Genomic DNA, 14,097 nt, shown 5'->3' with positions numbered 1-14,097 from the left:
CATTCTGTCTGGACGTATCACTACCTGGTATGGCAACTGTACCATTCAAGATCAGAGACGGTTACAGAGAGTGGTGAACATGGCCCAGACAATCACAAAGGCCAACCTCCCAGCTACAGCATCCACCTACCAGGCCCGCTGTCAAGGAAAGGCCACCATTATTCTCAAAGATCCGTCCCACCCTGGCAATGTTTTTCTACAACCTCTACCATCGGGGAGAAGGTACAGAAGCCTGAACACACGCACCAGCCGGTTTCGAAAAAGTTTCTACCCTACTGTTGTTATTATACTGAGTGCACTCACAAATTCTTAACATTTACCTGTACCTGTGTTTTTGTTTTTGCCGCTGTTTACCTGTTTTTTACTTATCTATGCTACTTAACTCTGTGATCTGCCTGAATTGCTCACAAGACAAAGCTTTTCACTGTGTCTCGATACACGTGACAATAAATTCAATTCAATTCAATTGAAAAATAGATTAAAAAATGAACAAGTCCTTGAGGAGTGGGATAGGTTAGTAAGCTATCTGTCTCAAGAGCATAGAACATAGTTGAAAAATGTGTTACTGTTCTATAAGGACATATGTAAAAATCAAATGGAGAGGACTAATGCTATTGTACATGAGGTAGACGTAGGGAATACTGCTCTGATTAAAAAAAAAAACACCCATATAGGCTTAATCCGTTCAAAGCCAGACAGGTCAAGATGAAGGTGGAGGCCATGCTCGACAACGATACTATCGAACCAAGCCAGAGCGAGTGGAGTTCGCCGATCGTCTTAGTTCCCAAACCGGACTGGACTCAACGATTCTGCTTGGATTATCAGAAGGTCAACACCGTTAAAAAATCAGACTCATATTCAATTCCTAGATTGGAGGACTGAATTGAGAAAGTCTGACAAGTCAGTTACATCACCAAGTTGGGCTTCATGCGTGGTTACCCCAAATGGACTATATCAGTTTAAAGTGATGCCCTTTGGAATGAAGAACACACCTGCCACATTCCAAAGAATCATGAATGGTTGTGGCTGGGTTAACAAACCCATTGGACGATGTAGTGGACGATGTAGTGGTTTAAAGTGTTGTATATCTAAGCTATCCATAACCTCTTTAAACAGCCTAGCAGTAAAATTAGACCCTCGGTCCGATTGAATCTCTCTGGCTAGCCCATACCGTGTGAAGGAAGATACTACCTCCACTACCCTTTTTGCCTTGAAACTCCATAATGGAATTGTCTCCAGAAATCTGGTAGACACATTCATTATGGTTAACAAGGACTGGTTCCCACTTCTAGTTCTCCGGAAGAAACCTACAAAATCAAATAACCCACGTGAAAGGTTCTTCAAATGCAGGAATTGGCAACAAAGCTGCTGGTTTTGTTACCGCCTGTAGCTTACCTACTATTTGGTATGTCTGACATGCTTGGCAAAAGTTCACCACATCCTTGTGCATTCCAGGCCAGTAGAAATGTTTTTGTACCTTAGCCTGAGTCTTTTGTACCCGTAGGTGACCTCCTACAGGTAGTTCATGTGCTACCCATAACACCTCCTGTCTGTATGCTACCGGCAACACAATCTGGTGCACTTCGGCCCATTTCTCCTCTGCACTAATCTACCGTGGTCTCCATTTCCGTCTTAGAATTCTACCTTTCAGAAAATAGCTCTTCGGAATATTCTCTGTCTCCTTTTCAGAGTATGCCTCCACAAATTCATCTTTTATTGTCTTGTCTTGCTGTTGCAAATCCCTTAGCCTTTCAGGACTAAACACTTCTGTCTGACCCTCTGCCTGTTCAGGTTTTAACTGCACCATTATGTCAAACAGGGTGTCCACTAACTGAACCTCAACTCCTTCATCTTTCTCTTTATTTTTCACTTTGTGCTGTGACTTATGATAGTGGGATCTGGTTACCACACGGTCTGGGAAAATATCAGGATATTTCTGTTTTAACACCTCAGTTTCTTGGTCTTCCTTGGGCTTCTCCACAACAAGGGGTGTCACTCCCACCTTGGATCTTGCCAACTCATTCCAAAGAGGGGAAAGGTATAAAAGAGACCTGCGCGGCAACTTTTTCACACAGAGGGTGGTACGTGTATGGAATGAGCTGCCAGAGGAAGTGGTGGAGGCTGGTACAATTGCAACATTTAAGAGGCATTTGGATGGGTACATGAATAGGAAGGGATATGGGCTGGGTGCTGGCAGGTGGGACTAGATTGGGTTGGGATATCTGGTCAGCACGGACGGGTTGGACCGAAAGGTCTGTTTCCATGCTGTACATCTCGATGACTCTATGAATCCCTGGATCTCACACTCGGTCAATCACACCCACTGTAACTTCCCCAGTTTTGAGTTGGCACTCCAACTTGATCTTAGATAGGAGAACGCTAAATTTCTGTCCATGTATCCCACAAATTACCACACTCTCGGAAGAAAGAGTGCATATTCGTTCATCTCTTACTATCAGTGACTGGTTAGATCCTGTATCTCTCAAAATTATAATATCTTGTCCTTCTCTCCCTGTTCTTTCTGACTAAACTTTACCCAGGGTGGTGAACTCTTTGTAGAGATCAGGTACTAACTCCATACCCAGTCCCTGCCGAGGCTGTGCACTCTCCTGCAGCTCCTCGGCTCTTGTTGGGGTCTCCTTTACTACTTTCATGAATGCCACTAGCTTAGCTTCTTTTACCACATCTTTTCCCACAGTGCCTTTCTTTAACGACTAGCACTGTGACTTTATGTATCCTACTTTACCACAGTGGAAACACCTGAGGCCTTTCACCTCCTTTCCACTCTCTTGAGCTTCATTTTTATTTGGACGATGTAGTGCTCTTTAGTAAGATCTGGAAATATCACACTGGACAGTTGGCAGAGCACTTTGAATGACTACGAGAAGCAAAACTAGTGACAAACTTAAATAAAACTGAATTTGCGAAAGCAGAGGTGACGCTCTTGGTACATAACATCGGTCATGGAAGATTGACCCCACAGAACACAAAATGAAGGCCATCAAGGAATTTCCATGACCAGCCCCGAAGAAAGAGGTGCTTCAATTCTTGGGACTCAGCGGAGTCTATTAGAAGTTTGTTCCAAAGTTCAGCAGTGTAGTGGCACCAATAACTGATTTGCTGAAGAAGAGCACAAAGTTTTGGTGGACAGAACTATGCCAAGAGGCATTCGATCATTTGAAATCAATATTAAGCACCAAACCAGTTTTAGCTACACCAAACTTTTCGAAACCTTTTAAAGTCGCCAGTGACATTGGAGTTGGAGGTGTACTCCTACAGGAAGATGAGAATGGGATTGAACTGCCAGTTAGTTACATTTTGAAGAAGCTGAACATCCAGCATAGAAAATATTCCACAATTGAAAAGGAACTATTGAGTTTGGTACTGGCCTTAATAACATTTTAATGTGTATGTCACTAACAATGTGTTAGAGATGGTTGTGTACACGGATCACAATCCACTTACGTTCTTAGAATGCTTTAAAGACAAAAATATGAGACAATTTCTTGGAGTTTTATGTTACAGACTTATAATTTAAAAATCATACATGTGGGTTGTAAGAATGTAATTGGAGATTTATTAGCACAGATTTAACTGATGAAGTTGAGATGAGTATTTACTTAATGTTATGTATGTACAGGTATATGGGAAGAAGTTAAGGTGAACTTATATTGAAGTTATCTGTATGTTAGATTAACGTGTTTAAAAAATAGAAAAAAAGAATGAAACCACCTTTTCATTATGATGGTTCATTTTTTTCTTAAGGAGGCAGATGTTATGAAGATGCGGGTGTACTGCACCTTTAAGAGTGTTTAAAGCAACAGAACTAGCTGACAGAGCAAAAATAATATAACATTTAAGTCAAACAACTCGATCAGCTAGTTGCCTGGAAATGACAAAACAGATTTGAATTAGGTCAATCAGTTTAAATAATACACTGAAAAATACCAAACTCCAATCCAGTTTGAATTTCATATATTGACAATATTAAAAGCCAGTGACACAATCCGTTGCTTTGGGGGTATAAGACTGGGGAAAATTGAACAGTTGAGAGGAGAACTGCCAAGCCACCAGCGTGTAAAACGTCTGCCCAAAAAAAGCTCTCTTTATCGCTCAGTAACTTGGGAAGCAGAATCCCAAAGAAGAAAAGAAGACTGAAATACAGAGAAGAACTGAAAGCTGCCTGGTTTTGAGATAAGAAGTGTGGTTTTGTAAATTATAATCGGGAGTTTTATCAGACTAGTATTAGAGAAGGGATAGGCTCGAGGAAGAAGTTGTAAATGGTTGTTAGTTAATTATTCTCTGTTATACTTTAAGAAATAAAGTTGTTAATTTTTACATGAAATAGTTCTTGACCTCTCACATTTTCACAGATTGGTACTCAGGATAAATCTTTTCTGTGTTGCTGGTTTACATTAAGCAGGAGAACCTATCCCGTGTTGTAACAATAGGCATAGGGAGGCATACAGGGAACACAGTGAAGATTCACCACATTAATTCCTCAGGTAACAGGTTTGTCTTATGTAAATCAATCGGGTCAGCTGGACCATATAGTTGACTTTCTGTGTGTATGTGATGAACACAGCATCATCAGCATAACCTCGTATGGTATGGTGCTTCAATCTGTTGATTAACATTTCCCAATCTGTCACTATGTAAATAGTATTCTGCCATTCTGTTTTCCTTCCAGAGTGAGCCACCTCACACTGACCCATGTTGTACTGCACCTGCCATGCATTTTCACAGTGACCTGACTGTCTTAATCACCCTGAAACCTCTTTATGTACTCCTCACCATTCACAGTCCCCACCTAGTTCAACCTTGTCAAATTGTCCTCATCGGTTAAGCCATACCAATATATGTAAATAAATATCTCCACCTTCACTTTCCTTATGTTGCCGTATGGTTCTGAAGTTACCTCCTTAAACTCTGTGCCTCTCTCCTCATTTCCAACTCTTTTTGTGACATCACACCACCATGCCGCCCCGTCAGGGAGCCAGTATTTATTATCCGTCCCTAGTTACTCTCGTGAAGGTGGTGGTGAAAAACTTTTTGAACCAGTGTAGTCTATTTGATGTAGGTAGGTATGCAGTCTTGTTAGGAAGGGAGTTTGAGATGTTTGACCTACTGACACTGAAAGAGCAGCGATATATTTCCAAATCAGGAGAGTGAGTGGTTTAGAAGGCTGGTGTTTCCATTTTGCTCCTTCTTGATGGAATTGGTTGTGGGTTAGGAAAGTGCTGTCTGAGGATCTTTGGTGAATGCAGCGACTCAGTGTTGGTGGATAAGGGAGTGGACGCGGTACCAATCAGGGGGTTGAACTATCGATCTAAAATATAAAGATAGTGTCACTGAAAGTGTCATGAAACACCGTCTATTGCCACAAAAACCCACCTAGTACAGAACTGATGTTTAGGAAAAGAAATCTGCCATCCTTACCCAGTCTGGCCTATAGCCATGTGGTTTACATTTAACTGCCCTCTGGAGTGGCCCAGAACGCCTCTCATTTGAAGGCATAGCCATCAAGTCATAAGCATTTCATTAAAAAGTTCCCACTTCTTTGACCAGTCTTATGTTAACAGCCTATATAACTATATGCAGATCCAGTGTCAACTTCCATTTGATCATAACTTCTGTGGAAAAAAAAATCTTGGAATGTTTCACTATGTTAAATGTGCTATAGGTATGCAAGTTATTGTAATAATTTGTGGTGCCACAATGAGACCCTAGTGTTGAGCAACAAATCTGATTTGTATGTCATGCAGTATCCACAATCAATATTCCAGACTAATATTCCAGAGGTCTAGACTAATGGCTTGGGACACTGCTTCAAATCCCACCATACCAGGTGGTGGAATCTATATTCAATTACCAACTTTAAAAATTCTTTCAAGGAGTGTTGACACCACTGCCCAGGCCAGGATTTATTGCTCACCGCTAGTTTCCTTTGTGAAGGTAATGATGAGCTATCTTCTCAAACTACCAATGTAGCACCCTTATTTGGAAAGGGAGAGAGATAAGAAAAGGTAACTATGCACCTGTTAGCTTAATATTGGTCATGAGGAAATTGTTCAGATTAATTATATAGAAAATATTAGCAGAACATTTAGAAATGCATTTAAAAAAGCAAGCAGAGTCCATTTTTTTTTCATGACAGGAAAATTGTTCCTGACAGATTTATGTCAGTCTTTTGAGGAAGTAACAAGCAGGAAAGATAACAGGGAATCAGTAGGTGTAATATATATTTGGATTTCCAAAAGATGTTCAAGAAGGTACTGAAATAACTCCACAGAGACTGGTATCCCATTACCAAGTTCCCCTTTATTTACACCTGGATTGTCCTTGATGTTGAGCAAGCTTCCTCAGAGCTAGCTCTCAGAATGAACAGAATCTCTGACACTCCTGTTTATTTCTGTCAGTCAGGGCTCCCTGATTGAACCAGATTAAAAGCTGCAAACAGGGAATTCCTATTCTATGAGGTCCACTTGGCTCTCCTTATAATAATCACCACAAGCACTACATATAAAACTACTTAACAAGAGCCAGTGGTGTTAGGGGTAGTATATTATGAGTAGCGGATTGGCTAACTAAGAGAAGACAGAAAAGTGAGATAAGGGGGTCATTTTCCAGATGGTAACCTATAATTCATGGAGTTCTTCAGGGATAAGTGCTAGCGCACAATTTTTTTTAGAGTATATATTAGTAATGACTTTTATGATGGAAGTGAATGTACTATGGGCAAGTTTGTGATAAAACAAGCAAAGCTGGGAAAGCAAGTAGTGGGGATGACACAAAACATCTACAGATGGATATAGACAAGTTAATGAATGGGCAAATGCTAGGCATCTGGACTATGATATGGGAAATGTGAGTTTATACACTTTAGAAGGATGAATAGAACTGTTTTTTTTTAAGTGGGGAAAGACTGTAGAAAGCTACAGCACAGAGGAATATCAGTCTTTGCTCATGAATCAGAGAGGATAGTGAATCTGTGGAATTCTTCACTGCAGATGGCTGTGGAGTGTGGGCCATTCAGTATATTCGAGCCTGAGATGAACAAATTATAATCAGTAATAAATTTTCAGGCATGATTTCCCCTTCATGAAGCCAAAATGACTTTATTATGTATTTTGAAATATTTTGCTAATACTTCCTTTAATAAACTTGTCTATAGACAATAGACAATAGAAAATAGGTGCAGGAGTAGGCCATTCTGCCCTTCGAGCCTGCACCACCATTCAATATGATCATGGCTGATCATCCTTAATCAGTATCCTGTTCCTGCCTTATCTCCATAACCCTTGATTCCACTATCCTTTAGAGCTCTATCCAACTCTTTCTTAAATGAATCCAGAGACTGGGCCTCCACTGCCCTCTGGGGCAGAGCATTCCACACAGCCACTACTCTCTGGATGAAGAAGTTTCTCCTCATCTCTGTCCTAAATGGTCTATCCCGTATTTTTAAGCTGTGTCCTCTGGTTCGGCACTCACCCATCAGCGGAAACATGTTTCCTGCCTCCAGAGTGTCCAATCCTTTAATAATCTTATATGTCTCAATTGGGATCCACTCTCAGTCTTCTAAACTCAAGAGTATACAAGCCCAGTCGCTCCAGTCTTTCGTTACCTGATATAGTTATCTGATATTTTGTCTCCCTTTTTGAATCAAGGATTATAGAACAAGAAAATGGACTTAAAGATTACCAGATGAGCCATGATTTCACTGAATGGGTGTACTAACTTAATTATCCAAACGGCCTACTTCTGCCTCCTATATCTTATGGTCTTGCATTACTGCAGTGCGTTTGTTGTGGGTAAATTCAGAATACTGTTAGGGAGGGAGTTCTAGGATTTTGACTGAGTTACAGCAAAGTAAGCAATATATTTCATGTCAGGATGGGGAGCTAGCAGGTGATGGTGGTTTCATCCATCTGGTACCCTTGACCTTTTAGATGGTCATGGTGGTGGGTTTGGAAGGTGCTGTCTAAGGAGCCTTGGAGAATCTTTGCAGTACGTCTTGTTGATGGTGTGCATTGTTGCTGCTGGTGGATGTGATGCCAATCAGCGGATTGTAAAAGTGACATGAAACTACCATCAATTGTCACTAAAGCCCATCTGGTTCATTATGACCTTTATAAGGAAAAAAAAATCTATTACCCTTACCTGGTCTGACTAGAGCAATATGGTTGACTTTGCTTACAGAGGGGAGATGCCAAATGAATCCAAGTACTTACCACAGGGAGAAAGAAAGATTGTAAAGAGAGTTCCCTTGGGCTTTCCTGTCAGCTCGTTCTTAATGTTAGCTTTCAAAGACCTGAGGTTAACTGTGGACAGGGCCAAGGGTGAATTTTTCTTTAATTTAAAATAAGGAACACTCTTTTTAATTTGAGAATTAAACTTTACCTTTTTCTGTGTTTTCGTTTCAGACCTCCCAGGCTTTTTCGATTTCCCCGAAGGTGAGTGGTTTGAAGTATTGGCAATGCTGCCTGTGTGCATGACCTTCCCAAGGCAGCCCCGTTCTGACCTTCGCAGCCACGTGTGCAGAGCACTGCTTAGTACGCTGTGAATCTGATCAACTGATGCAATTCAGAAATCATCACATTCAGCTCCACAATTCACTGTAAATGAAACCAGAATATGTTGGAAGTACTCAGCATGTCAGGCAGCATCTTTGGAGTTAGAAAAATATTTGAATTTTACAGTTGGTGATCTTTCATCAGAACTGGAATATTGAAACTGGAATTCAGTCAGAAATGTTAACTTTTTATTTTTTGCTACAGAAGCTATCTGACCTGCTGATTATTTCCAGCGTTCTTGGTTTTTATTTTAGATTTCCAGCATCTGCAATGTTTTGTTTTGTTGAATTTTTGGTATAATGCTGTAATATCGGGATTATTGGATGACACAGATAACCAACAAATGTGCTCCGGTTCTGTATCTACAAAGAATATGAAAGCTATCCAGAGAAGAAAGATCATAATTACACCACACAATTAATTGCTGTCCCCAGGGCATAGCAATTTGGAGGTACTGAAGAGCATTAACAGAATATTACTGCTGCATATTCAAAAGGATGTCCATATAATTTGAGAGAATTTATCTAAAAGCATGAAAGCAATTCATTTTTATTTTACTTAAGACTTTATTCTATCTACTTTTACCTTGACACCCACATTCAATTGCAAGAGAAAGGATAATGGTAGGGAGTATGGCAACAAAGTGATTATACTACTGTATTAATAATCCAGGGACATGAGTTCAAATGCCACTGTGCTTGCTGGGGAATTTACATTGTTAGTTAAATAAGTCCAGAATAAAAAGGATATCAATAATGGCACCTTGAGACTACCAGGTTATTGCAAGTACCCAGTGTTCTTTAGGAAAGGTGATCTGACAGCCTTTCCCACTCTGGCTGTGATTCCAGCCCCACAGCACAGCTCTCAGATAGCTTAGCAAGTCACTCAGTTCTATTTACGAAGGCAATTCAGCATGACACCATCAGGACAATTAGTGATAAATATTGACCTTGCCAGCAACACCAACATCACACAGGTTATTTTCTGTTCAATAATCATTACAGTGGGCGCCTTAACCCTCACCTCCAAAACCACCCTTTTGCAAATTGCTTAATTCATCACAGACAGCGATTGAATCTGTATCCACATTACAACTCAGCTATTCACTGCCTAAACCAACTTAGCTACCCAGATCTACAGAATCAGAAGTGAGATAAACAATTTTTTGAGCCTGACTCACCAATGTTTTAGCATCCCACTTTTCTGCCTCCTTCATATTCCTCAATACCCTCACCACTTCCTTTTTAAACACTCGGGCTGACTCAATATGTGACTGTCTCATTCAAGGTGCCCTGCATTTCTTGGTGTGACTTTCTCCAAGAGCACAGTTGGTGGTCTGTGCTTGTTGGGTTTGCAAACATGTGCTAGGAAGTGCAAGTCATGAAGAAGCACTAAAAATAGGACTGCCAACCTTTCTTCCTTGGGTGGATTCCACTGATACCAAACAGAGCCAAATGCTGTCTGAAGGAAATTCCATCCTCGACAGGATTCAGACCCAATAGTTGTACCTTTGCCAAGCTTTATGCCTAACCTAATAATAGTCTGGTACACACTGTGGTTCCATCGCTAACACCTTTCATGAAAACTTGGAGAGTGGTCATAAATATTAAAAATCTGCTATTGACAGCTGAGCAAGATGAATCCACACGGGGTGCCTCTATCTTAAGTGAGAAATTTGGTTTAAAAGCAAAGTCCTGTAGCAGCACTGGTGTGTAAAGCCAGGAAGAAATTTGATTAAACTTGAGGTTTCAAAGTATGTTGAGTTTGGGAAAAGTAAGAGTCTGTTGGAGAGTCTCTGGTTCTGACAACAAATAAGTTGATCTACATTTCAACACTCCGAATGTGGAGGAAGGATTTATTTTTGTATATTTTGATGTTTTGTCTTTCCTGTTCATTGTAACTTATTTCTCAATGGCTATCTTTTTTTGGAAAGCAGGACTTCTGGGCTAGATCCAATAGGGCACGTAATCCTCACTCCCGAGCATAAGAAATCAATCGGGTGCCTGTCCAAGGGTAATAACCTGTACCACTGTTACTTAAAGGTCAGGTGGCTGTTAATAAGCTGGAGATGAGACTTCTGTTCCTCAGAAACAGAAATCCCTGCCTTGGAAAGGTGCCAACCAATGAGTAGTTCTGTGGTCCCAGCAGCACCAATCAGGGGGAGTGTCGGAATTGCTAAGACTATAGGCAGTCCCCAGAGGAGAGCAATGCTGAGGCTGCACAGTAAGTGGGGTTTTCACTGGGACTAGATTGGCAAGCCCTAGCAAAGAGGGGTGAGAGGTCAGGTTTGACAGGTTGGAGACAGCAAAGTACGATCTTGGTGAGGTGGAGGTGCTGGGTGTCCTACTGCAACTAGGAGCCCTATTGAATGTTTGAATGCCTGTTTGAAACACTCCAATCTGGTTTTGTATTTCCTGCCAGAGCACCCAAAATGATATCCTATGGGACTGTGACAAAGATAAACTTGCCCTAATTGTCCTTCTTGACCTTTCTGCAGCCTTTGACACGGTTGACCAATGATCCTCCTCTATCGCCCTCCATTGCTGTCCATCATCATCCACCAGAAGGGACCAATAAAAGCATTTGCTCAGCACACAACTCTGCTTTGACAATTGAAGTGAATTATTGACATTAATTGGCATCTTTGAGCATTTATAATAATTGTTCTTCCTGTGAATGCTTTTGATGATGCCTATGTTGACTTAAACATAGAAAATAGGAGCTGGAGTAGACCATTTAGCTCTTTCAGCCTGCTTGACAATTCAATTTGATCAAGGCTGATTATCAAACTCTGTCCCCTGTATCCCATCCCCGAGTCACATCTTATTTACACATGTAGCTTGACTAGAGCACTGCCTCAGAGTCAGATACCAGAATATCACTCACTGACACTCACCTTGTTTTTTGAGCAGAATCTTTCACACTTTTTTTTTTCCTGACCCTTCTGTTTATTTTTTTTCCCCACACTACCGCCTAACTGCAGTAGTGCTTATTTTTTCCCCCAGCACCCATGTGTGTATTAGGTGTGAGACACAGTGAAAGACACAAGGTGCATGAATCCTTATTCAGTTTCCACCACACCAAAGGGCAATGCTGTGTGATCAAACAGTGAAGGGGAGGGCAGGGATTAAATCAAAATAGAATTGGAGGGAGAAATGATGCACTCCACTCGCTGTGGCGCCCACCTCTCCCTGAACAACTCCAGGGTGTTGGTGGACACCGCGTGCTCCTTCTCCAAGGACACCCGGGCCCTAACGTAACCGCGGAAGAGGGGCAGGCAGTCGGCCCCAACGACCCCCTCCACGGCCCGCTGCCTGGACCTGTTTATGGCCAGTTTGGCCAGGCCCAGGAGCAGACCCACGAGGAGGTCTTCAGACCTGCCCTCCCTCCTCCATACCTGGTGCCCAAAGATTAGGAGCATGGGACTGAAGTGCAACCAAAAGCAGAGGAGGAGATTTTTTAAGAAAATCAGAAAGGGAGTGCAAATGCCCACACCCAATATACACGTGGTCCACAGACTCCACAACGCCACAGAACAACAGTTGGGCTGGGAGTCCGTGAACCACCACAATTTGCGGTTGCAGGGGACTGCTGCGTGCAGCACCCTCCACCCCAGATCCCTGAGAGAAAGGTGGAGGACCCCCGCGTAGAGAGCCCTCCACTGGGGATCCCCACCGCCCGGTGGCAAATGGGCACGCCAAGGTGTGTCCGGACAGTGGATGAGGGAGAAGAGGTGGACGGTGTGCAGCAGCAGTCTATACAGGACCCTCCTTTTTACGTCTTTGAAAGAAACAAAATTAAAATTCCGGAGGCGGCTCAGGTTGTGGGGCACAGGCTCCCGCGGGAAGTACGGGACCTTGGGGCCAATGTGAAATTCCGTCCGGGCTGGGGTGAGTGCGGACGGGATCCCACCGCACACCTGAGTGTCCTCCAACTGGCGCACTACGTCGGGCCCGAGCACCGCTGTTTTAAGGCGTCGGATGGCGGTGGCTACGTACCGGACGTCAACCGCTGCCCTGCCTGCTATGTCCTGCGGCAGTGTCCAGCCCGGGCCCCCGGCACCCAGCACGTCCCCGACCCTGGTCACCCTCGCCGCCACGGCCCTCCCCTCCGACAGGTTGCGTGTGTTTAATCTCGTTAGTAGTGATGGCACTGCACCACCTCCAGTAGCTGCAACTGCGGTGTGACAAGGTAAAGATAGTTAAAGTTAATTATAAATACTTGTCACCATAAACAAGGTCTGATATGAATAGGCAAAATACTTATACAACAGAGCTTAATGCACCTCATTTTCTTTAGATTATATCCCTCCTAGCATTTTGGTGCTCCTTGTCACTTTTATTACTAACCATAAACTGGGAGAACTATCCTATAGAACTGACAGAATAGCCCCATACAGTAGTCATTCACCATACAATTTCCCACACACCACTATCTATGGTTACCCATCTCTCACCAACAGGACAGAATCCTCAAATGCTCTCCCTTCACACTTCACTTCAGATGAAGACTCTCTCCACCGAAGCTGCCTGACCTGCTGTGATCTCCAGCCTTTATTATTTTCAGGAAAAAATGTACGATGGTTTTTGATTTTTTTTAAACTTCCACAGGTTATCTGCAGCAGTTCAACGTGGCAGCTCACCATTACCTTCTCAAGGGCAACTAGGGATGGGCAATAATTCTGGCCCAGCCAGCGACCTCCATATCCCACAAACTAATTGGAAAAAGATGGTGCAAGTGCATCCCTTGAAGTTCTCAACATTGAATAAAGACCCATGAATTCTCATGACAACACACATGTACACACCATTCTCACCAACTGTGCTACTATCACTTCCCCACACTAACCCACCGGTACCTCCATACTCCTCCAAACGCCACACAAGTCCACCATTCTGCAATTATACCACCACTCGTCCAAACTACCCCAATCCTCACATTTCCCCTTGCCTTCCCACACTATTGCACTTGCCCTGAAATACTGTCAACACCAAACTCATTCCGCCACACCACTCCGCTATAGAATATTATTGTCCCTTCCCACTGTTATTACTGCCTATGGAATGTCACTGTTCCTTCAAACTCCTGGAATTCACTTCCTAACAGTATTGTGCGTCGATTTGCAAAGGGCAGCTGGATACAGGCAATTAGTGCTCGTCCAGCCAGCAACACCCATGTCCCACATTCGTGAAAAGAACATTACCTGTGAACTATTATCTTATTGCTCCTTATTAAGTGTTAATGTCTCTCTCCAACATTAATAGTGTCCACGTGGAGTACTATTGTCTCTCCCAAATTCTTTCACTACTCCTGTGAATGGTATTGTCCTTTCCCACCATTATCACTAGCCCCATTGAGTGTCATCATCCTTTCCCACCATTATTACTAACCCCATTGAATGTCATCGTCCTTTCCCACCATTACTACTAACCCCACTGCACGCCATCCTCCTTTCCCATCATTATTACTAACCCCATTGGGTGATTTCATCCTTTCCCACCATTATTACTAACCCCATTGAATG

The 14,097-nt window shown here is 42.5% G+C and overlaps 1 protein-coding gene across 8 annotated transcripts in view; it reads left to right on the top strand.

Annotated features, from left to right (window-relative positions):
• Window positions 1–14,097, top strand: part of disp1 (dispatched homolog 1 (Drosophila)) — a 366,584-nt gene that overhangs the window by 315,989 nt on the left and 36,498 nt on the right. For all 8 annotated transcript variants that reach the window (XM_043687321.1, XM_043687317.1, XM_043687322.1 and 5 more), the window contains one exon: window positions 8,424–8,453. In XM_043687321.1, coding sequence (XP_043543256.1) covers window positions 8,424–8,453 — 30 coding nt within the window. The remainder of the gene's footprint in view (window positions 1–8,423; window positions 8,454–14,097) is intronic.

Source organism: Chiloscyllium plagiosum, chromosome 3 (assembly GCF_004010195.1).
Source record: "Chiloscyllium plagiosum isolate BGI_BamShark_2017 chromosome 3, ASM401019v2, whole genome shotgun sequence".
Taxonomy (NCBI): domain Eukaryota; kingdom Metazoa; phylum Chordata; class Chondrichthyes; order Orectolobiformes; family Hemiscylliidae; genus Chiloscyllium; species Chiloscyllium plagiosum.
The sequence above is the reverse complement of the archived record's forward strand: the minus strand, read 5'-3'. Positions and strand labels throughout refer to the sequence as shown.